Source organism: Thunnus maccoyii, chromosome 19, assembly GCF_910596095.1.
Source record: "Thunnus maccoyii chromosome 19, fThuMac1.1, whole genome shotgun sequence".
NCBI lineage: Eukaryota > Metazoa > Chordata > Actinopteri > Scombriformes > Scombridae > Thunnus > Thunnus maccoyii.
This window is the reverse complement of record NC_056551.1, coordinates 19,152,177-19,177,140: the sequence shown is the minus strand read 5'-3', so window position 1 is coordinate 19,177,140 and position 24,964 is coordinate 19,152,177. Positions and strand designations below refer to the sequence as shown.

Sequence of the window (24,964 nt, the reverse complement as noted above, 5' to 3'; positions counted from 1 at the left end):
TAATTTTATGAGAGTATATTTTGAATGTGCTGCGTCTGTCCAGAAATATTTTTAATGTGCAAGTAAAGTGCATCTACAATATGTGAGACAATATCATGGTTTTTCTCTTTGTTCAGGATAAGAAAGTGCAGAAAACACTCGAGTGCTCTTACTGCACTTTCATTGAGTTTAATAGGACACACCAACCCCCTTGCCTCATGTCCAATGAGTTACATACATTAAAAAAAGAGTGCATTAATATCGGATTTGTACTCAGATTGTACTCAGACTGTTGAGGTATCTGAATCAGTACCAGGAGAGACAAAGTTGGATCCCTGCATCCTCATTATAAAGATCATCCTGTGTCATAATCCTGCAGCATATGGTTTGAATATCCTTTCAATAACCTTTCATTTACACTAATTCTCTCATAATCAACACAGAACTCCTTTAAATGTATTAATTAACAGAGTTATTGTAAGAATACATTAATTCTAAATATTTTTATAAATAAATAAATCCTTTATTTTGCCATTAATGTACAGTAAATGTTGCTGTGTGCAGAAAGTCAGAAGGGGTTATCTCCTCTCACTGATGTTTACATATATTTAGGGCCATTTGCAGAAACATATTATATCATACTATTTCTTCCCTGCCAGTATCACCCCTTCAAAAATACAATTGAACAGCAGCAACAGCAGCATAGATGGATGATACTGCCAATTCATGGCAACCACAATCAGTTAAAGGAAATGTTCACAGTTTTTCAAGTCTGTCCTAAAACAACAGTCAGGTGCCCAAATAAAAACTGACACATGTTTTTCCTGCTGTTATCATTTCTCTTGTTCATGCTGACCGTTAGAAGATCCCTTCATAATGCACTTACAGTGTAAGTGATGGGGGACAAAATCCACAGTCCTCCTTGTGCGCAACATTTTTTTTTTCCCGAAGATTAGGAGGCTCCAAATTAGTGCCAAAGTCCCTCTTTTTGTTATGATCCTTCCACTAAAGCTGAACAGGAAAACACTGTCAAGACACAAAGAGGGATTTTTTTTTTCCATAAAGACTGTAACTGTGGAAGATATCCATTTGATATGACTAACTCAGACTGCTGAAGCTTCATATAAGCTTCAGATAAACGTTTGTCCCCCATCACTTACATCGTAAGCCTCTTGTGAAGGGGATCTTCTAATGGTCAGTATGAACAGGAGGAATGATCACAGCAAGAAAAACCTGTTTCTATGTTAATTTGGGTACCTGACAGTTGTGAAACTATCCTTTAATGCAGTGTAGCTGAAGGAGGGTGTCGTCATGGATGGATAGAAGTTTTTTTAATTGGGACTCTCTGAGGATTAATAGACAGTTTAAATCCCTTATTCAACAGAAAGTGCAGGATTCAATTAAGTAATACTGTCTAAAAACATCTCACGAAGCTCATTTTACTGGTATCTCTTACATCTCAAAGCTGTGTGTGTGTGTGTGTGTGTGTGTGTGTGTGTGTGTGTGTTGCAGCAGTCTTGCAAACCCACTCTAACAAATAACACTCATGAGATAAATAACATATTGATTTTTTTTTTTAAATTAAGCAGCTAAAAGCAAAGAGACTAATTAATGCACATATCAACAGGCTAATCTAATTAGAAATAAATGAAAAATGGCTGCAGGACCTGTGTATTAAATTGGTACACCAGAACAATCTGACATGTGGATATTGAATCTATCACCCACAGTGCACACGCACACACACACACAAACACACACACACACACACACACACACACACACACACACACACACACACACACACACACACATACACGCATTTCATCTGTTAGTAAAATTCCTTTTGAGGGAAAAAAAATTAATAAAATCATGATTAGAAATTCAAATGTACCAGTGTGTATTCCTCAAGAGACAAGCTGACATCTTCATTTATCCCCTGCGGCGCTGATGAAGACCCTTTGATGATTTTGAATGTCTAAGAAAAGGATTTTCATTCAGAATACAGTTTTTGTTGTGTACGACTATTGCATTTTTTTAAAAAACAATTAACTAATTGACATTAACTTTTAACATTAACTTTTCCATAAGTTCAATTACCTCATTAAAACTTTTCTAAATGACATCTACTCCTTCTCCCTCAAAGAACTGAATACAAGACACACTCAGTGTTTGTGCACTGGAAGCTTCACGTTTCCACATCACATTAACTTGAATACTGGCCTACGATTGGCTCCAAATTAGTTGTGATGTCACAAATCATGCTCTTGAATACACCCCTTAAACTCAGATTTAAGGTGAGCACAGAGAAACTTTCCCCCTTCAGCAGATGAATATGAAAACAGCTTTCTAGTGTCAAACTCTGCATATACGTCATTCTGCACAGTGAAGTTCAAACAATGAAGGAACGATTAGCAAGAACATTTTTTTAAGTGGAAGGGGACGTTAGTGGGGACACAACGTTTTTACACTTGTTAAATTTTAGTGGGTTCTGAAATTTCAAAGTTGCTGTTCTACTTTGGCATTTTGGTGGAACTTTCTTTGCAGGTTCCTTTAATGGCATGGTGTTACCCTTAGACAACAAAGCACCTTTTTGGACCTCACACCGCCCCTATACATTTTTAATAAAAAAAAAAACAATAAACATATATATGATATCACAAGACATGTCTGTGTCCAATGAAATGAGGGTCTGAAGTAAGTATGACCTTTTGTCTGGGGATGGAGTCTTTTCAGGAAGCAGATGAATATTACTTTTTAACATGTTTAAATTCAAATAATTTTACATAAAAATATATGCATGTGAATGAGAATGTAAAGATGGGTATATTTGATTGACATATTTTGTTTTTATTTATATACTAAAACATTGTTTTTTCATTTGTTGCTTCAGGGCAACACTGTGCAGTTAGACCACTCTTGTTAAGGCAATATCATGCATAGAGATGTGCTGGGATGCAGAGTTAGTTACTTTATTATCTACAAACTGGATCCCAGGATGAGGTTTGAGACACAGTTAGGAGGTCAGGGGTCCGTCAGTAAAGTAACGGTAAATGGCTGCTTATATAGCACTTTTATCTAAAGCGCTTTATAATGTTTCTGCTGCTCAGTCTCTCTCTCTCGCTCTCTCACACACACACACATGTTTTGACATTAAAGCTTCATATTGTGATTGACTGAAACCATCTCTGGTTGATATTTGTCAAAATGCTTGTTTTTTCCTTATTCCACTTATTCCACAAAACCTTGTTGTTTCATTACCCTGGTAGCACATTGTTGCCCTGAGGCAACAAACCAATAACAGGTGGGAAGGGGAGCGGGGGCTGTAGGGGTGGATCTTATGATGGATATATTATCAGGGACTCCCAAGCTCCACCAAGAAATAAAAAATTATGCTACAGAGGGTTAAATAGTAAATTTGTCTGTATTATTTCTGCCCACAAGACTATTAGGAACTTACATATTCTACTTACATATTTTCATACCCAAATTTTGGGGATAATCAAACTTTATTTAACCTCCACTGATTGAGACAGTGGTGTGCAACCTTTTTTACTTGTGACCCCTTAAAATAAAGCTACAATATGTCTTCTTCATAACTTCATAACAAGTCGCAAAGGTTGCTATGGGGTTGCCTGTTCAATCAAAGAGATGTTTTCCCTCTCAGGTTGTTTCGTTTTAAAAAAATTGTGGGCTTAAAGACGTAAAAATATCAAGAAAATCATGAAGCACTAATTAGAAAATAGAAAAATCAACATCATTATGTACAGCAGAAATATATCAATCCAATATAGTCAAAAGATATATGTGATTTATCTTGAAGCTCTCATGTCATAAAAAAGAAAACCCCATTATGAAAACAGCATGTGACCCTTAAAGGAATATTAGAGCCAGGCTTGCTTTTTACCCCTCTTTACATTTTCTTTGTGCTAAGCTAAGATAACCGGTTGTTGGCTCTAACTTAATATTTAACCAACAGATGAGAATGGTATCAATAGTCTCATCTAACCCTTTTTTTTTGTGAATAAGCATATTTATTCACAAAAAAGCATATTCCAAAATTATAAATGTCAAACTATTCCTTCAATAATGAAATAAACAGATCAAAACATTAATTTCTATGCCATCCCCAAAGACTTTTTGGATCCTTCATTGTTGACAAACCTTTTAAAGAGTCACGAATGTCATATAAATAAAGTTAATGGACTCATGAGGATCAAAGACATTTTAAGGATATAATAAAGAATCTTTATTTATTAAAACAATATCATTAAAATACTTTTACAAGCAGAATCATTCAACATATCTGATAAAGAGAGCGATGAAGATGCAGCCGAACAGGGACATGGTCGAGGCCGAGAGCACCACAACAATTACACTTCCTGCTATGTTGACCAGAGCGCCGAGCCCCGCGCCCACAATAATCTGAGCCAGCTGGACCATGCATGTGAGCGCAGCACAGTCCACCCCGCTGCCTCGCGGACTTTCATTGCTTCCTCGCAGCTTCAGTTGCTCCTGGAAACACAGTAGGGAACGTGGGGGCGATTAGAGACGAGGAAGAAGGAAAAACCAAGATAGAAATAAGATGTCATCAGTTTCTATATGACCAGAAGTGTTCGTGTTCAAAGCAACAGTTGGGCAATAAGATTCAGCTCTGGTAAATATTGAGAGACCACTTCATATATATTTTCTATATTATAGTATATAGTATATATCTGTATATTTCATATGACTCCTGCGGCTCTCCTCAGGCGCCATGTGATGTTGAATTTCATCAGCAGCTCACTTGATTTAATGAGGTATAGACCAGGACATTTTAAAACATGTTTAAAACATGTTTTTCTGCAAACAATTGATTTTTGAACCACAGCTTGAGGGGAAAATATTGTGTTTTATTATTTATTTTGGTGTATATACTTGTTTTCTAGTATTATGTGCAAAAATTATGACCAGTTGTCATTTATGTCAAATAAAATGTTCTGATTGAGAATAATTACATTCAAAACTAGAATCAAACAGCAATATTGCAAGTTACATTTAAATCAGAGCCCATAAACTGCAAATTTAAAATGTAATCTTATTTTCTTTCACATACTCAAACACAGCTTACCAAATGCCGGTGAAATGACAGCAAGTTTTGAATATAAGCAACACAAATTATTGTTTAATTCCTGCTGCCAAACGTGCTGCGTTCAAGAGCAGCCTCCACTATTATGGTGCCAATCTGTGGAATCAACCACACAGGCCTAGAAGGGAACATACTAATCTGAAATCTGGATGTCTACTTGATTGACAGACTGTTGCTATTAGTTGTAATTGTTTAATGGTATAATATATGTACCGGGGACTTCCTAGAAAACAGTATTGATGCTAAATGGATTATCCTGGTGTAATAAAGTAAATTAAATTACAGAGGGTCTAAACAGATTTTACACATGAAGATCTTTTCAGTTGCCATGAGGAGTGTTCAGCCTGTGAGAATTGTTGAATAGTGTCTTTTCTGGCTCTAGAGAGAGCTTTCCAGCATTATATCAAAAAATGTAACAGAAAGCCTGTCTTACAAACTGGAAGGGTGATAATAATGTAATGAAAGATGCTATCCAGTTGCATTATGGGAAGTGTAGGAGTGTAGGAGTTTTTGGGGGCTCGGCTCATGCTGATGACTAAAAGTAAACTAAAGGATATCTTGTTTTAACCGATCACGTCCCCCAAAACTTTATGCAAGTAAAATACTAAATCTCTTTAAACTGAATCTTTCATTTAAGCCAGAGGAGCAATTACATTTAACTGCTCCCGGGTCATTTTTTTCTGCACTGTTTATTGAGGCGGAGCAACATTGTACGGACAAAATGTTTCTTTATTACTTTTAATTCATTCAAGAGTAAAATTGCTTTATTAAACAATTTGAGGGCTGTATCTGAAGGCAGATTTCAATTCCCAAACATGGTGATAGCAGCATGTTAATACTGCTGCATATAAAGGAAGGAACCTAACAGGAAGTAAATAATCCTACAATTTGTTTTGTTGTTGTTGTTTGTTTTTTTAAAGGACAAGTGTTATCTCATTTATGTGGTATTTAGTGATAGATGGTTCCCCTTATTTTTTATTTTTCATTTCTGTTTTTTTCTTACTGTACTTGTAGCTAATTCTGTTTGCCCAGATTTATTTTCTTTTATTCTGTCTTTCTTTTATTTCTGTTGCTTATTTTTCATTAATCCACTGTAATAAGTAATCTTGTGTTTCATTATGTTTTGTATATATTGGAAAAGGTAATAAAAACCTTTAATTACAAACAAATCTGTTCTGTTTCATTCATCTCATAAGTTTATATGATGTTACGCATATACGCGTTGATATTTAGTGGATTTTTACATGAGGCTTGTGTTTACATTGTTATGAAGATTAATATAAAACATTTGATGAAATGTTTAAAAGGGAAAACTTTCATTAAGGGGCCATATATTTTTGTTGGACGGCCGGATTTGGACCACGGGCCACTACTTGCATACCGCTGATTTATGCCATTCAGATACTGTTGTGCATTTCAAACGTACCTCTTCTTCACGCTGATACTCTGCTATCAGGTTGAACGGGATGGTGTACAGTGTGCTGGACATGACGCCGAACACGCTGCAGAGGATGAGCGTGGCGATGACGGTGGGGAAGAGGCCGATTAGGCTGGTGCCCATGCCGAACACAAAGTAGCCCATGAAATACAACCCCTTCAGGCCGATGTATGGGAGAAGGAAGCGCTGCACATCTGAAAACACACCCACACATAGTTTAGTTTAGTACAAGCAGATAGAACATGTATTCACTCTGACTTTAAACTTGCATTAAGTGATTTTTTGGCCACTTGGTGGCAGCAGAAACACTGACATCATCACCTTTTAAGATGATATGTTGAACTTGTTAGCAAACAGTTACTTCTTTACACATCCAGCAGTTACAGAGCAACAATATGATTCATTTGGAGTCGTGTTTCTATCCACCTGGTGAATGTAAGTCCAATATTCAGTCTCTTTTAACTCTATTTTTGCTCTCTACCAGCTCCTGAGGGAAATATCTGGCTCTTTAGCTGCTAAATGCTCCACTATGTCGCACCAGCTAGTCGCTCACTGTGTCTGTTCGCTGTTTGGTGCTGAGCAGGTAGTGACCAGTGTGTTTTTAGAGCTTCTTCTCTGAAAACAGCTGCCTGCTGGGGCCAAAAATGATGTTATGAGAGCGGTGAGAGTTAACCAAAAATGTAAAGTTGCAGCAACGTTGTCATTTGATACATCCTTATTATAAAATATTGATTATGGCTGCTTTAAAAAAAATGCAGTTACAGAACTGCATCAAATTTACTGAGAAATTACAGCAAAGCAACAGGATGTGTGTTGGTTCAGGGTAGAAATTTGATTGTCTTATATGGTTTGCACCTCTCAAACATGTTGTCATAAACATTTAAAAACTCTTCATGGTTTGTGTAAGATTTGCAATAGTTGAATGGACATTTTAGGGGAGTGACTGTCTTACGTTTCTGAACAGCAATGAAAAAAACACACATTTGAAAACACCATTTTCTAAGGCATATACACATTATTTCTCTCCCTTTCACAATCGTTATCTCACATGGATATCGCTATAGCGGATCCGCTTTCAGATTTTAATATACATAGTAATGCAACTCAGCATGCCTCTGGGAGAAGACGTGTGTTTCATTTGTGCCGAGGCGCTCCAGCCTGTAATCCCAAAGTGAAAGAGAAGGAAGTGGTAATTGCTCACTGCTGTTTCCCTGCACAAACTCGCCAAGCTGTCCTTCACAGATGAGCTAATGATGTCGGTGCAGGACGTGTTAATGTTAGTGGATGCGGCTTCTGGCTGCTATGATGAATGTAGAAGTAAGCACATAACACACAGACAGATACTTACAGGAGTAGAGAGCAGAAGACACAGCATTAATACACAGTCCCCAACAGCCCACTTCCACTCCTCTCTCATATGTGATGTAGGCTGTGGAGTTGTGGTCGGCATAAGGATTTCCTCTGTATACAATCTGCAAATAAAAGGAGATAAGAGAGAGTGAATTTGAAGAAGAGGGTGTTGAATATATAGCACCATTTTCGAGGAAGAAACTGTAAAGTCAAAGAATTGTAAAAGCTGAGGAGATCCAAGCACACAGCTTAATTGATATAGACATCAAATGTCGCCCACTATCTCTTTTATACATGCTTTTATCTTCTTTTACCTATAAAAAGAGGCAAATTCCTTATAACTTGGCAGGAAGCTTATTTCCATATATTTCTTATCCCTAATAGCAATTCCTGCAGTTTTGGATTATATGTTGGCACATTGGTTGTCAATGAATCGTGGCAGTGAGCACTACGTCATGGTGTGAAGTACGTCCTTTGATCAGTGTGCACACCGGGAACTTGTCAAGCATTCATCATTACTGTGTTACACATGTCAACAGGAGATTACACACAACAACAGACTCGTGCCTTCCTCTTAACCAGCCCTCTGCCCCCTCACAAACAGGGATTAATGAAGCTTGAATGCGGATAAATATTGCAGTGGGTTGTTCTTCACCTCTAATGTTGTTATTCTCAGTTTTCATCTTGCCTCATTTGACACTGAATCAGGGCTTTATATAAGGATTATTTCTTCAGTTCATTGTTTAGTCTTAAGAATGGGGCACATCGCCAGGGCTGGGACCGGCTCACGTAAAAAGCATCAGGGGTCTGCAGCGATGAGGTCAACAGTGTTTGTGTAATTACTCTTACTGCCAGAAGGGGGAGACAAAAGTTCTGCACTGCAGGTTTAATGGACACTTTAATATACAAACACAAAATTTTATATTCTGTCCTGTTTGTTTTTTTCTTCACACAGATTTTTTACATTATAATAATGTCATGCATTATATATGTATATGCTACTTTACCACATACAGCACACACTTTATCTGCACACAAAGCAAACATGGCGTACTGAACTGTTGTATACAAAATAAATTGTAAAATCAAAATGTTTTGTAGCTTTTTCTTAGTTAATCAATTAGTTGTTTTGTCTATGAATGTCAGAAAATAACAGAAAGGGGTGAAGGTGTTGACCATGAATCATAATGTCCCCGGTTCCACTCCTTGTCATTCTCTCACACTTTCTCTTCCTGTCAGCTCTCTTCTGTGTGTGAAAAATACCTTTCACACCTTCCCAAAGCCCAATGTGACATTTTCAAATGTCTTATTATGTCTGACCTACAGTCTAACACCTAACAATATTCAATATACAATGATACCAGAGAAAAGCAGTAAATCCTCATGTTTGAGGAACAGGAGCAAGCAAATGTTTGGCATTTTTGTTTAAAAAATGACTCAAACGATTCATTGATTATCAGAATAGAAATCTGTATCAGAGTGGAGAGCAAGAAACGATGTCTGCAACACAGTGCGCTGAGAGTTCAATGGCACTAATCACTGGAGTTGAGTTAAAATCTGTATCACTGACTGGAAAATAAGCTGATTTTAGGAGCTAAAGGGGGAAAGTAGTGATGGGCAACTACAAAATGGATTTAAATTGCCAATGTGAAATTAAGACCTTTATATTTCTTGGATTATGTTTTTGATGTAATTGTTCTGGTGGCAAGGTGGTGCAGTGGTTAGCACTGTCGCCTCACAGCAAGAGGGTTCTGGGTTCGACCCCAGCCGGAGCCCTTCTGTGTGGAGTTTGCATGTTCTCCTTGTGCCTGTGTGGGTTCTCTCCGGGTACTCTGGCTTCCTCCCACAGACCAAAAACATGCAGGTAAGTGTAATTGGTGACTCTAAATTGGCTGTAGTTGTGAATGTGAGTTTGTGGTTGTATGTCTCTATACTATGAATTAGGCCTGTGATTGACTGGCAACCTATCCATGGTGCACCCCACATCTTGCCCAATGTCAGCTTATAATGGCTCCAGCTCCCCAGCGACCCTCTAGAAGATAAACAGTAAAGAAAATGGATGGTTTTGCGTCAGCACTCATGCAGACACAAAACCATCCATCCACAAATCAATACCTGTCCCATGAAATCGGTGAAGAAGAGCATGTTGCAGAGGAAAGCTGTCCATCCCAGTAGGTGGCTGACACACAGGCAGCGGTAGTGATTTGGCATGTTGATGATAGTTTTCAGTAGTGACCTGAATGTCATCCGCTTCTGGGCCTGCAGATACACACAAACATCACAGACACGACTGCCCATCAGTGCTAATAGCTACAACAGTCAAGATAGGGAAAAAAAAAACTCCTTTTCCTCTAAAGCCCTCATTACTTTCCTGGTATTTCATTGTTAGTGGCACCTAAGCTCAAGCCTGACAACAATTCAAAAGCTTTCACAATAACACAAAACATGCCTGCGCCATCAAGACCTCAATTAGAGTGAATGAGGGGATTCAACATTAAGATCTCAGAGGACTCAACTTAAAGACTCTGCTCAAGGGTTAGAGAGATGATCTTTGAAACCTTCAGTTATACCACCCTATTGTAGTTTTACAGATATTTTGATTTTATAGCACACAAAAGCATTAAACGAAGTATGAGCTGACATGACATTGCCATCTTTTGCTTTCATAAATAAAAAGAAATAAGCCCTGCTTACTTCTTCGGTAATCATAAAAAAAAAAAAAATGTGTACACCTCATACACACACTATATGAACTGACTAATGTGCTCTGTGAAACAAAAGAAAAACAGCCAAGCAATTAGAGCAAGACAAAAACCATCAAAGCAAAAGCATGAAATGTTAAAAATTATTTATCAAGCATCTTTACGTTTGAGCTACAAATGAGTTCAAAGATGATACAAACTCCTCTGACATATACTCTTCCTTTTGATCAAGAAATGTTATACATAGTTAGGAATTAACTCAGCTTAGATGCTTTGATGTCCAGATTTTATAGAATTAAAAATTAACTCATCTGTATTCATTGACCACCTCGATCCATACTGTGTGTGTCACATGGAAATTTCTATCTTGCACAGGATATATTCATTATTACTGTATATCACAAGGTTATTTGAAGAGTTGCCTCTGCAGAGCATAACCTAATTAACCTTTTGAACTAGAATATCCTCAATTCTCCCAGTTTCCCACAAGCACCTTCAAAGTATTTTTATTGGCCAGGCTGGCTGCATGGCTCTAGGAATGGTAAAGTCAGTCTGTTGGTTGATCCACCAAGACTAAAATATCTCAACAACCATTGGATGGATTGATATGAAATTTGGTACAGATATTCATAGCACCCTGAGAATGAAACCTACAGAATTTGGCGATCTCCTGACTCTTCCTCTATAGCACCACCATAAGGTTGATATTTGTGGTTTTGAGTGAAATTTTGTACAGGATGAATTCAAATCATTTTGGAAACTTTTCCTCTGGCGCCATCATTAGGTCGAATTTTCAATCTGTCCAATACTTTGGTTTATATCTGCAAAATTAATCACATTCCCATCAGCATGATATCCCAATATTGTTGTATAATATATATTGTAATATGTTCACCCTATTAACAACATACCAATATTAGGAACAGTTTTCAATATAATACACTCCAGTACACCACCAGCACCCACTGCCACCACAATAATAAACATAAAGCAGAATTATCACCTTTCTGACAATGTCAACAAAAACTGAAAATGTATAAGCTGCGTAGAAGTAGAAATTATGGCAGAGCTGTTGTGTTGGATTGCATTAGATTGCACAGGTGTTCCTAATAAAATGCTCGGTCAGTGTATGTGTATGTATAAAATTTCTGGAGATGAATGAAGTGGACTATTATTAAAATTATCTCTATTATAGCTGCGGACTGTTTTTGTTTCTGGATTTATTGTAATTGTTTGTTCTGCTATTGTTATTTTTTAGTTTATTTGTTCTACATGTTTATTTTATGTAGTTTTTCTATGTATGGACAGCCTGGTGGAGGCATGGGGGCGATAAGAAGAAATGGACATTGGGTAGGAGTAGAGGCTGAGCTCTGCGGAGGGAACTCTTCTAGTAACTTTGTCATATACAGTAATATGAATATATCCTGTGCAACATAAAATTTCTTCGTGAAACACACAGTATGCATCGAGGTAGTCAATAGACATCAAGTAGGGGTGGATGGGGAAACTAGCAGGTTTTGTTTTGTGTAACATTTCTCCTTGGTATTTTTTCAGTTCTGCCTTCTTTAATGTTAATGTAACAAAAAGATAGAATATGATGAAGAAAATGTTATTATAACTGTCTATCTAAAGGTTTACTTTCTTAAGGTCGAGGCCATACCATATCTTAAGGCTGTCATACCACTCAAAACTGATAACAGATGAAGACGTATATACAGTACACATCATATTGCCCACATACACAGGCAATTCAATCTTTGAACAAAGGCACCTGGACGTCCTTTTTTGAGCAGGACACTTCTCCGGCCTTGAATAGAACTGACTTTTATGATGTGTACCGTAATTAATAGACATTCACTTTCTCCTCTTTACCTCTCTATTGAATTCTCCTCTCAGTATGAGCGGTTTAGAAAATTCAGGGATAAACATATATTCTGTATTCCACAGATGCTTTTATAATTGTATCCTCAGAGGTTTTTTATCCTGCACATCACAAACCTCTTTGTTTGGCTGCTTAGCGCTGGAGGTCACCGAGTTTGCCTCCCCCAGAGCTGAGAAAGACCTCGGCCTGAGGTCCGGGACTGATGCTGGGACAACAGGAGAGACAGGTGAGATGGGTTCTTTAGCCAGTGCTCCGTATCCATTGCTGTGGGAGGCCAACAGGCGGAGGGCACTGGGAGGTGAGGAGTCAGCGGCAGGGTCCTTGCCCAGAGGTTGCTCTGGAATACTGAAGAGGTGAACGGTGAGGAGGATGCCCCAGGTAATTGCTGAGAAGAAGTAGATGACCTGGTACTCAGATCCCAGCAGTTGACCCATCATAGAGTGACCCCAGTCCATAGCTCCCACCAAGTAGCCACAGGCTCCACCCAGACCTGGAATATACACAGCAGCAAATATCAAAACACTATCCAGGCAGAAAAGTGCGCTTGTTTTAAAAATGGGATGTGTGCTCGATCTGATGGATGTATTTCAGTGTGTTCCCTGCTTTTATATTTGGTGATAGTTCAGCTACTGTAGTGCTGCATACATCAGAAATAGTAACCAAATGGAATCAGCTATTATCCGCCCTCTCATACATGTGTGAATAGTGCTTTTAGTTTTGTAGCAGCTATTATTGAATGCACTGTGAAGGGTAATAAGATAATCAGATAATGTGTGTACAGCACAGTACGTATACTGCACATACTGTCACGCAAAGGGGAAAAAATATCCAATGCCATCCTAATATTTTCACTGGTACACACCACTGGAAAAAGAGGTATAAAGGAAGTTAACAAACAACATATTGCATGCTGCACAGATAATGAAATTACAAATCTACATTAAAGATCCCCTCCACACATGTTTTAAGATACATATAAAACACTCTACTCTACTAAGTATTATTATCATTACTATTGAGTTATTTATTTTATTTCTCCTTTTTTACTATTAATATTTTGCACTATAAAATATATAAATGTTGTAGGAATGATGTAGGTATGAACAATATCATATGTATAACTCTTGCACTCTTGCAATGAAGTATTAAAATATATATATAAAGTTTAACTGCCAGCCAAAAGATGTCTCCTACTTCACTCTGAAAAATCCATTTTCAGTGAACACAGAGAAACTTTCCCCCCTCAGCAGATGAATGTGAAAGCAACCTTTTAGTGTCAAACTCTGCAGGTACTTCATTCACAATGAAGCTCAAACATTCAACTGTAACAACAAGAAGAAAAATACATTTTTCTGAATGATTGGTGGGGGGCTTTAAATAACAAATAACACATTAGTATAAAAAAATTCTCATAGATTATTTTTGATTAGAGTATTATTTGTTTACTTTCTTTTAGCAGCGCAGTAACACACAGCTGGAAAGACTGAATGTAGCTCATCAAGGATTTGATTCAAGCCTGTTTGTCACTTCATTAAAGGTGCAGTGTTTAGAATTTCGTGGCATCTAGTGGAACAGACTTTGCTTTACTTATTTATAAGTATGTTTTAATTAGTGTATAATCACCAAAAAATAAGAATTGCTGTGCTTTCATTACCTTATAATGAGCTGTTTATATCTACATAGGGAGTGGGTTCTCCTCCAAGGAGCCCGCCATGTTGCACCACCATGTTTTTACGGTAGCCCAGAATGGACAAACCAATCACTGGCTGGGCCTTTCACATTTTTCGCGGCTACCGTAGCTTCTCCTACATGCTTGGAGGGGGTATTCAGTTTGTTGCAATCTTACAGCTAGATGCCACTAAATCCTCCACACTGGTCCTTTGAGGCTCACCAGTTGCACTAAGAGGGGAAACAAGTGCCACATGAAAGTAACATGTACTCTGGTGTGGCGTTCAATGTCACATCTCTCTCTGTTCTCACTGGATTTCCTCTCCTTAACAAAAAAGGAAAGTTAAATGCTGAGGCCTCACAGTTTCAAGAAAGGTGAGAAACTGACCGTTTCTTTAATTAGTATTTCAAGAAGTAAAGCGAAAACAACTGCTTTGTTATACTGTAATATGGACAGATGGACAGGTAGCGCAATTGATACTTCACTGTTTTTTATGTTGATTTAATGTACAGTAAATAAGTGAAAGATTATGGTGGATTTCAACTAGTGAACATATAAAAAATATAAACATATAAAAAAACAAAATTAAATAACAAAAATATACTTGATGGGTTTATTTACTGACTAACTGAATAATTGATTGATTGATTTACTCAATCATTCATTGACCTTCACAACTGCAGCGTTCTGCCGTTGGGCACTTGAAATGGAGGCAATTTTTCAACATTTCGGCAACTGGCAGGTGAAGTAATAAGCACTTAAGGAGTCACACTTCACTTGTGTCCGCATAACCCGAACATTGTTGTTTGTGCAGCACATCAAACACTCTACTCTGTTTCAAAATCCTTCTCCCCTTTCTTAGTGTGTCATTAACATCAGCTTAAGCATGTACATTTCTGCCCCTGCAATAACTCTGATTTTTATTGCAGCACAGCGCGATAGAGCAAAACAGGGATATCGCTGTGATTCACATGAGCAGTCTCAAAAATATACACAGAGAGATTGAGATTTAGTATCAATAAGGTGCAATTTTATGTAAATAGTTTGTCATGAATCAATTAAACTCAAACAGTTTCACATTATGCCAGCAAAAACTGTGCTCTGCAAGGCTGCACAAGCTCATCACACTCAAGAGGGCGACCTGAGCACTGCATATTTATGGAAATAACCTAAACAACAAAATTTAAAAGGCATACTATACAGGATTTGTCAGTTGGTGTTCGTAAACACAGCATTCAAAGTTGGCCTCTCTCCCCAAGCTCAGACACCAGAGCGAGAGTCAAGTCAGTTTTATTTATGTAGTGCCAAATCACAACAAAAGTTATCTCAGAGAGAGACAGCATGAGCAGTGGAGTGGTGGTCGAGAGAGCTAGAGAGTGAATAAAGAGAGGGAGCGGTGGTAGCAAGAACAAAGCCGTTAATCAGATAAATAAAATGTTATTTTCTGATCGCTGCATAGTGATTATAGTCTAAAGCACAAATAAACACGCCCACACCTCCACACAACCCTGTGGGAAGGTGCCGGATTTTGTGTGCATGCAGCCGAAGTGCAGGTTGTCCGCTGTGGCCTCTCTGCTCTGCGTGCGTGCATGTGTGTGTGTGTTGACCTCGGTCAAACAGTGAAACCTGTTCTCTTTATACATCCATGACACACAGAGAGAGAGCAGAGGAGAGAGACAGAGACAGTGATGTAACCTGGTCACTACGCTACAAGTCCCGACCAACACAGCAAAATAATTAGAAAATAAGAAAATTCATGCACAGGGCAGGGTCTCTCCTTCTTTTTTCTTCTCTTTTTCTCTTATGGTTTTTTGTATTATAACGTCTGGTTGTTGCAGTGAAATGCTGTGATGCTTAAACTAAAAACATGTAAACTCTCAAATGATCCTTTGAGTAGTCTGTGTTTACGTGTGTTTAAGTTCAGTAACAGGCACATCTATATCGACATAAACCAAAATATTGGAAAAAATACAATTTTGACCTAAATATGGGGTTAGAGGAAGTGACAGTCTCATACAAAGTGATCACAATTCATCATTAGGGGAACATGAATTTGTGTACCAAATTTCATGGCAATCCATTCAATAGCTGTCAAGTAATTTCACTCAAAACCACTAATTTCAACATCATGGTGGCACTAGATGGAAAGTCAGGGGATCACCAGTCATTAGGAGATATCGTTTGGGAACCATGAATGTTTGTTCAAGATTTTGTGCCAACATATCCAATAAATGTTAAAATATTTCATTAGACAAGTGACAAATTGGTGGTTGTGGTTGACCGACAGACCGACGTTGCCATCCATAGTGCCACACTGCTAGCATAGTTAAAAATGCCTTAAATACTGTTCCTGTTACTTATTGGTAATGACTCATTTGGTCTGGTAAGAAACTAATTAAAGACCTATTGTCCAGCAGAAAATTAAAAAGGTTTGCTCGCCCCCTGACACAAGCAGCGGCTGTGAAACAGCAATATTACATAACTGGCATTCACTCCCAAGGTTTGTGATTAGAAAAGCTCATACAAAAAAGGTACACAAATCACAAAGAAACACACAACTGCTCCCTCCTCCTCAAACCTCACATACCAGCAGTGGCAGGGGCGTCTAAGGAGTCATGTGCCTGGCCTCTGTCTCACTCAGCTCAGACCCATGACTGCAGCACATGACTAGCTCTGGGCTGGATTACAGCCTGACTAGCATGCTCACACCACCCTGTGCCTGCTGACAGCTGAGCGCACCACTGATGCTTACACTGAAAACATCATCTTGCCCCAAGCAGCGTATGAAAAAATATTTGCTTGATCCTGTATAGTTTTAAATGTTTCATTATAGACTTATTTTGGAACATATTTTGGGGCTATAGTGCTTTACAGAAGGAGTCTAAGAGAAAAATGATACCAAAATGTGGGGCTTCTCTCATGAATGCTACATAAGGTAATAAAGTGTGCAGTGTTCAGCTGTGTTATCACAATTCATACATTGTAAACCAATGAAAGTAGAGATATAGTTGCTATTAACTCTCACCTCAAGATAAAGCAATATAAAGGACCTTAAAAAGAAATCATAAAAGATTCCTCAAGTCTTCATATCACTTTTTAGAAGACCCCAAAATGGTTTCCAATGTTGCCATCTGGAAATGTTGGAAAAAAGTTCTTAAACAGAAATCTTGGTGCATCCTATGTTAATCTACATAAAACTATACTTAGCTGTTTTACAACCTACGATCAGTCTAAACACATGCAAAGCAAAAAGGTTAGACATTTAATTTTAGCTGAAAATTTGAACTTGCACTTGCTGTAAATCAGTGCAAAGAAGGACTGAAATATTGAGCTGTCGAATGATTAGCTATCGCATGCAGAACTACTGTATACAGAAATATGGGGAAATTAAATGTCATGAATGTCCATCTTTCTTCCTTGTTCTGTCAGAAATGGACCACTTGGTTGGATGGAGGTTGTAATTGCAATTTACCGCCTGGAAAGCACTGATTTTGTCATTTGAATGGAGCATTGAACATAATGTTTAAAGAACCCGCCAAATCACAATCAAGACATATTTGAAAAAACCTGACTCCAGGAAGTCAAAAACGCAGCTGCTGTCTTTGGCTTATGTCAGTCTCAATCCAGTGTGTCTGCTTTCTGCGTCAAATTCCTTTTCATAGTACGAACCTGAACTTTGGAGACACTTTGCATCCAAACTCACTGCACTGTATCAGACAGCACAAGAGGAGTATCCAGTCATCCATTCAGCCTTATTTCCATGAACTGAAGGTGAAGTTCAGATGGGTTAATCCATCAAGAAAACATGTAGGTCTGTATCAGAGTAGCTGAGGAATACATCATTTCAAGTTTTGGAGAGGCTACCAAACACCCTCATGCTCATGTTCAAAAACTCACTAATTAATCCTACATGAAAGCATAATTTTAACTGTAATTCCCTTAGAGACTTATTATAAAAAGGAAGCATTTGGTTGCATTTGGTTATCCCAAGGTGGTAAAAACCAAGGGAAGGATATTTTTCACATAGGGGCATTGGATTGGCAAGATTTCAGAAACAGACTAGAGAAAAATTTATCAAAAAACTGAGCTGTTTGCGCATTCAGAGTTCAGTTTTTCAACTTTTAAATAGTGTTATTTTACTGATTACATACTTAAGTTCAAATTCAAAGTGAAAACTGTAGAAAATGATACACAAGGGTAAATATATTATCACAGTAATGTACGACAAAATCACTTCTGTTTCTCCTATCTCAAATACTATAACTACAAAAGTAAAAAAATCTTTAATTTACTGAGCAATTAAGTCCCTTTCTCCTTCATTAACTTCGTCTTTGTCCAGTCACACTGTGAGTCATGCAGCAAACTGTTACTACTCAAACACCTCTAAAAAAACATCCCCTATATTATATTTATTTAAGAAAAAGGTATTCAGTAACTATAGTAGTACTTTTTTCTTCATTTTTTGTTTTTATCTTTAAAATGACTATAAATGATCATCTGTGCTGTATGAAAACATCTCAGTATAATTTATTTCAACATATTGTCATACAGAGTGATTCAATTCTGTACAAGATGAAGGAGTCACACTTAAATGCTCTTTTGGCTCTGTTGAAATCAACCTTACTTACATATCTATCAAAAGACAGAGATAAATGTCATCCACAGTCTCACTGAACATGCAAACAACACACAGACAGCTGGAGCTGTTCACACAATCTTTAGTACGTGCTATTCCACCCACCAGTGTGTACTCAGGCCAGTCAGAAGAAGATCCAGTTTAACTCAGAGAATCACTGCCATACAATTAATACATTTTATGTGAGTTGCATAGTCACAAAATGTCCATGAGGCAACTATTACCACTGAATTGCTCAAAAAACAAATTATGCTGATTAATTCAGTGCAAATCCATCAAGATGTATGATGCAAACAAGCAGCAAGGAGAAATTTATGACAGAAATAAGCATAAACAGTGTGTGTTTATGTGCATGCTCGTATTACATACCCGTGAGTAGAGCATGGTAGTGCAGACCTCTTTCCTTGTCTTGATGTGAACACACATCAAACAGGTAGGCCTTGATGGGCCCGTCGATAAAGTCTGCAGCAAAATCAAACAGCACGACTCCGAACATCACCACCACAATGGCCCATATACTCCTCAATGACCTGTCACTGATGAGTCCTGCAAAACAAAAGAAAATATTTGATTATTCATTAAGCACTGCAGCAAATGACGTAAATGATAATATGTTGACACCAAACCTGAAGTGTCAAATTTGCAAGTTTAATTTGGCACTGTAGAGATACAAGAAAATACCATAAGAACAGCACATTAAAATGCACCTAAGAACGTTTCAAAAATGAGGACAATAGGCAACATTGCTTTTTCCAAGAAAGCCAATTATGCTTGACAGGTAACAATTATATTATAAAACCTGTCTGTGTGAACACAAAGCCTAATCTTGTTCTGTGTTCTGGATATGAAGGAGGCTAAAAAAAACATATCACAAGGAAATGCATGAAATTAGAACACAGTGAAGTGAAGGTTATAATTTATGTAAGAAGTATGGATGAGTTTAGAAATGGAGGAGCAATATAAAACTATTAACAACAAGACTAAACCATGCTAGCAGCTGTGTGAGAATTAAGCACAATGGGGCTTTGAGTTACATGTAATCTCTATAAACAGATATGTGCAGAATTTGTAGGCAAGGGACAAGATTTTGGGATTAGAAGCTCTCTGGTTTCCATTACCGGCGATTTCTACAGGAACATGCTTCGGTTGCATGCAGGTAGCTTAACAGTCCCGTGGGGAGCAAAAGAGGCAGAATGCATTGGCTGAAATGTTGTCTGGACCTAAAACACATACAAAAAGTACCAATGTTTGTTTGATTTTAAACTCTTAACTGAGTGTAAATTGGCTATTTGTGAAACAATCAAGCCTGGATACCCACTGGCTACACCTGAACCCCTGAAATATAAGCCGTTGCCCCCAGGTTCTAAATCATTGCCAGACGATAGCCAGTGGTTTCCGAGTTTGAGTTAAATTAGCATCATGGATGTATTATAGGAACTTGATACTGGACTCAAAGATGGCGCCTGATCACTCAAATGAAAATTGTTTGTCTGGTGCATAAGCCAAAAATGTTTTCTAGCTTCTGGATTTGCTTCTGCATTGTGCTGCTCACCGAAAATGTGCAGTAGTGCTTTTTTTGTGCTGGCCCATAGACTTTTCTTTAAGATGATGTTGTGGACATTAAAACTATGGCTCTGGGAAAGCTTTACAAATATAAATCCTTCATGGTCACAGGACATTTTTTTTGTTGCACTATCACAAGTGGCCACTGGGGGAGATTGACAGTAACATGCTCACAATGACAATGCTAACATGATGATGCTGACATGATGATGCTAAAATATGATGTTTACCATGCTCAAAATCTTAATTTAGCACGTTAGCATGCTAACATTTGATCATTAGCACTAAGTACATGTCATCAGTTTGACAGTTATTTGGTCAAAAACCAAAGTGTTGGACAAATATAAATTTAGACCACATGACAGTAGATGAAAAGTCAGATGATCACCATAGTTATGACAATTTATCCTGAGGGGAACCTGAATGTTTGTAACTATTTCCAATAGCTGTCAACACTAAAAGCCAAAAATGTCAACCTCATGTTGACGCTACAGGAAAAGTTAGGAGATCATCAAAGTCAATGGGATTCATCCTCTGGGCACCATGGATGTCTGTACAAAATTTCATGGCAGTCCATCTGAGAGTAGATATTTGAGTCTGGATCAAAGTGGTGGGCTGACCCACCAACTTCCATTGCCATCTCCTAGAGCCATGCTGCTATTGTTGCTAAAAAAAACCCCTCAAAATATATGAACTGCAGCTGAGAGAAATTTTATGGAGTAGCAATCCGAGAACACAACACATCTCTCTGTCACTCTGTTTTCGATTTACATGAGGCCTGAATTGACCTTTTCCTCGCTACTAAACAAAAAAACACTATTTAGAATTGAAAGGGCAATTCTGAGCGTGGTCAAACTGAAGCTGACAGATTTTCTTTTCTCTCCTTCACACGGCAGTTACAACAATGCAAACATTATGTCACACGATTCCTGTGGCATTTACTACAACCCTGAGAATCATGGAAAGATAATCAGCTTATCCGGCACACGTCAGAAGAAAGAAATACTTTATAGTCCATATTATGATTAGAAAAAAAGCCCAGATCCCTGTTATTAGGAACTCAACCAACAATTGCAGCATTCAACAAAGGAAAAGTGCATTTCAAAAGACTTGATTTCTGATTTTCTCCCACTGCCAGATTTGCATGATCTTTAATATTCAGCCTGTATGCAGCTATGGTAACACAAATAAACATTGTGCTGCTATTTCTCTTGTATAATTATATATTGATTTAAAATAAAATAAGACCTCTAAATCTTACCAAACATTTCCTAAAACTTAAAATGGTCAATATATTTGCAGAGAAAGTTTTGGATATCTGCTAAAATGTGCAGAGCTGTGTAGCAGGCTGTTAGAAATATGCTTTTTGTGGTATTTTCAATGTCCTGTTCAATAATTACTCCAATCAAAAGCTATGATTGAGGTATTTCAGGCCTCATGATTAAAAGTTGCTGGGGCCACCTGTGAAAATCAGAGAATTATCACTGAATATGCACCTAATCCCTACTGATCCTGTGCCAGCTGTTTGGTAGGTAACAATACAGCAGTACTGTAACTCTCAGCAGTGAATCAGTTCATGTGGCTACTCGGCAAAGAAAGTGTTCTTTACTTAATTTATCTTTGTTAATAAAAGTCAACGATTCTTTTGTGCAGCCATCTTCTCGTGATGCTGCCTGGAGCCCGGCGGATTCTCGTGAAAAAGGTTCAGCCTTTTTCACAAAGAAAAATGTTAGCGGTTTCAAAATGAATGTGCAACAAGACAAGTCACACATTTAACTTCAGTCACAAGTTCAAAGTGTGAGCATAAGAGCTGCTGAAGACCTCATGCCCACACATTTAACAGGTTATTTTTTTCTTGATGGATGTGTCACAGTCTTTGCAAAATCTGTGAGTGAGCAGATACTGATGTAGTTCTATGTGCCTATGTCTGTTTGTGCCTGAGGGCAAAAAGTATAAGTTATAATCACTTTATGATTTATGAGATTAAAATGGTAATGGTTAGTGTTCATATTCTGACAGAAACTTGAAGATAAAACCGTATGTTTGCACTGCATTTGTTGAGTTAATAAGTTGAGTCACAGTTCTTCCTCTTCATATTTTCAAGCACAAATTGTGATTTCTCAGATTTTCCCCTTTGATTCAAAGGCACAGTCAGCCCCAAAATATGACAAGACTAAAAATATAACTGTACCTCCCCCTCTCACTGTCTGGCTCTAAAAGTCTCTCTTTCATTTCCTCTCTTCCTCAAATTCTCCCGCCCATCCTCACCTGAGATGACAGCATCTCCGTTAAGGAAGAGGGTGATCCCCACCAGCATGAGGATACCCAGGACCAGGATGTAAGGCCTCCGCCGGCCCCACGACGATCGGCAGTAGTCGCTGGCTGAACCGATGATGGGCTGAAGCAGGAAGCCCAGGATGGGGCTGATCAACCACACCAAGCTGTACATGCTGCGGGGTAGGCCCACGCTCAGAAGCACCGGTGTGACGAATGCTGCCTCCACAGCGTAGCAGAATTCCCTTCCAAACATGACCAGGCCGTGGAGGATAAGGCGGCCCCGTGAGCGCCTGGGGGGCTCCACAGATCCAAACACAGAGGTCTCCACACTGTCCATGTAGTCCTCTTTGGAGCCAGTGTAGTCTGTTGAGTACTGGTGCAAAGAGTTGATGTGTTTGCCAGGCTCTGAGAGCCGGCAGGGTTGGGGCCTGACGGACTGGTCCTCTGATAAAAGGGTCATGGTTGAGAGAGGGGGGGAGAGGGGAAGAAGGAGGAAGGGAGAATGAAAAGGGAATGAAGAGGAGAAAGACACAGAGACAGAAAGAATAATAGCGTCCCTCTCCGTCAGCCAGAAGATGGATAAATGGCTAAATGCCCAATCCTCGCACTGCTGCTCAGCTTGAGCTAATCCCCCTCTTTACTGCATAGCTGAGCAAAAAGTCCAAGATCCACACCTCTTTACTTTACATGTGAAGGTCTGCCTCCTGGTCTGAGCAGAGCAGAGCGGGACTCACTGAAGAAGAGAGGAAGAGGGGAGGAGAGAAAGAAGTGGGTGTATTTAAGAGTTTACCGAAGGTCCTCAAAGTATTGTAGTAAGGTCCAGGGCAGTTTATGGGAATGTGTGTGAGAAATTACATGCATATGAGAGTGTGTGATATGTGTCTTAAAGAGGTAATTTATTCTATTGTTTCCACAGACACTAATGATTAACCAGTAGTAATTACTTCTTGGTGATAGTAGTTATTGTTCTTTCAGCAGACAAGCTGATGCCACCAGACTTAATTCATTTAGTGACACATTTAAAAGCTAATTGAAATTAGTTAATCAAATTTACAAATGTAATATTCAAATGGCAAACTATTAGTAAACAAAACTAGGTCAAAACCTAGTATAAGGCTGGACCATGTATGAAATGCTAGAGAAAGTGTGCCAGGCTTTGACTGAAGCCAATTTGACATAGGGCCTTTCTCAAACCTAAGTACACAAAGTTCAGACTTGGCAAGTTCGGCTCAGGAATACAAACTTCCAAGAAAGGGAGGGCGCAGTACGGTCATTCTGCAGTTGGAACAGCAGCGTACTTGCTAACAGCAGCAGCTCAGCTTCGACACAACTACCTGACTGTACTGTGACAAAACTCAAAGCTCCACTAACACTTTTTCTCACAAAAAAATAACCTCATTGACAGAGAAATGCAATAAATTATGTTATTCAGTCTGTAATGTAGCTAAAGTAAAAATCCAAACTGTTATGCAGCTTAATAAATAAAACAAAATTTAATATAGACTGATCTGTTCATTTTTAAAACATTTATATTTATTGAAATGTGGTGACACCTGTACATATAGAGCCCCAGAGGTAGCGCTGTTGTTCTAGACATGTATCTTCCAAAAGGAATTACATCATATATCAAAATGCTACGGAGACATTAGAGCCATCGGTAAATCACCAAAGAGCTACATAGATCAGTTCATCGGACCACGTTCTCCCTGGGATGACGATAGACATTGACTGGCCAATCAGCTCAGGAGTCGGGCTGCTAGCAGCTGAGATAACCGGCTAGTCTAACCCGGCCAGCAGCTCCTCACATCTCCAAGAACATCAGAGCAAGTTTCCAAATAGGCGTTTTTGGATAAACTGACCACATATTGGGAATCTAAATGGTTACTTTATAGCCTGAAAAAATATTGAAACTTAAAGTGACAGTAACAGTCCTACAGCGATAATTACAACTGTCACTGTCTCAAAATCTCCGCCATCGCTGCTGGTTGGTGCGAAAAGCATTCTGGGATACTTGGCTGTAGGCCAACCGATGGTGTAACTTCATCACTCAGTCAGTGAGTCAGTGGTGGACAGACATTCATGCTTATATGGCTGGTCTCTGTGGTCCAGCCAAAAAGTAGTAAAAACATATTGAAATGAGCCATTTAATAATTTCATGCCAGCATTTTAAATAAAGAATAAAATGTGTTTTTTAAGTGTTAGATTTTTTTGTTGTGTTGTTGCACTAATGTTTTCTTACCACAATGAATCTCACAGTTCTCATACATTTGCAATTTCTGTTTTATTCACACATTTCTTTTTAAAAGTTATTTACAAAAAATAATTCAAAAACTGACTATT

General features: G+C 38.3%; 1 protein-coding gene across 2 annotated transcripts; it reads right to left on the bottom strand.

Annotated features, from left to right (window-relative positions):
* Positions 1-4,272: 4,272 nt before the first annotated feature.
* Positions 4,273-23,680, bottom strand: slc45a2 (solute carrier family 45 member 2). Of its 2 annotated transcripts, XM_042395642.1 has the most exons (8): positions 23,299-23,680; positions 22,616-23,068; positions 19,154-19,330; positions 12,596-12,969; positions 10,011-10,154; positions 7,894-8,017; positions 6,534-6,739; positions 4,273-4,494 (listed from the first exon to the last, which is right to left on the bottom strand). In XM_042395642.1, exons 2-8 carry the CDS (start codon positions 22,959-22,961, stop codon positions 4,273-4,275), a joined length of 1,593 nt encoding a protein of 530 aa, XP_042251576.1. In that variant the 5' UTR covers positions 22,962-23,068; positions 23,299-23,680. The 2 variants fall into 2 exon arrangements, with proteins under 2 accessions (XP_042251576.1, XP_042251575.1); XM_042395641.1 differs by having other exon boundaries at positions 22,616-23,680.
* Positions 23,681-24,964: the final 1,284 nt, after the last annotated feature.

Bases quoted from the DNA above. Each gene is read 5' to 3' on its own strand.
- slc45a2 (XM_042395641.1), bottom strand. From the start codon at position 23,084: ATGACCCTTTTATCAGAGGACCAGTCCGTCAGGCCCCAACCCTGCCGG. The intron at 12,970-19,153 runs GTATGTAATACG...TGTATATTCCAG, and splicing joins CTACCATGCTCTACTCACGG to GTCTGGGTGGAGCCTGTGGC. The intron at 10,155-12,595 runs GTTTGTGATGTG...GTGTATCTGCAG, and splicing joins CTAAGCAGCCAAACAAAGAG to GCCCAGAAGCGGATGACATT.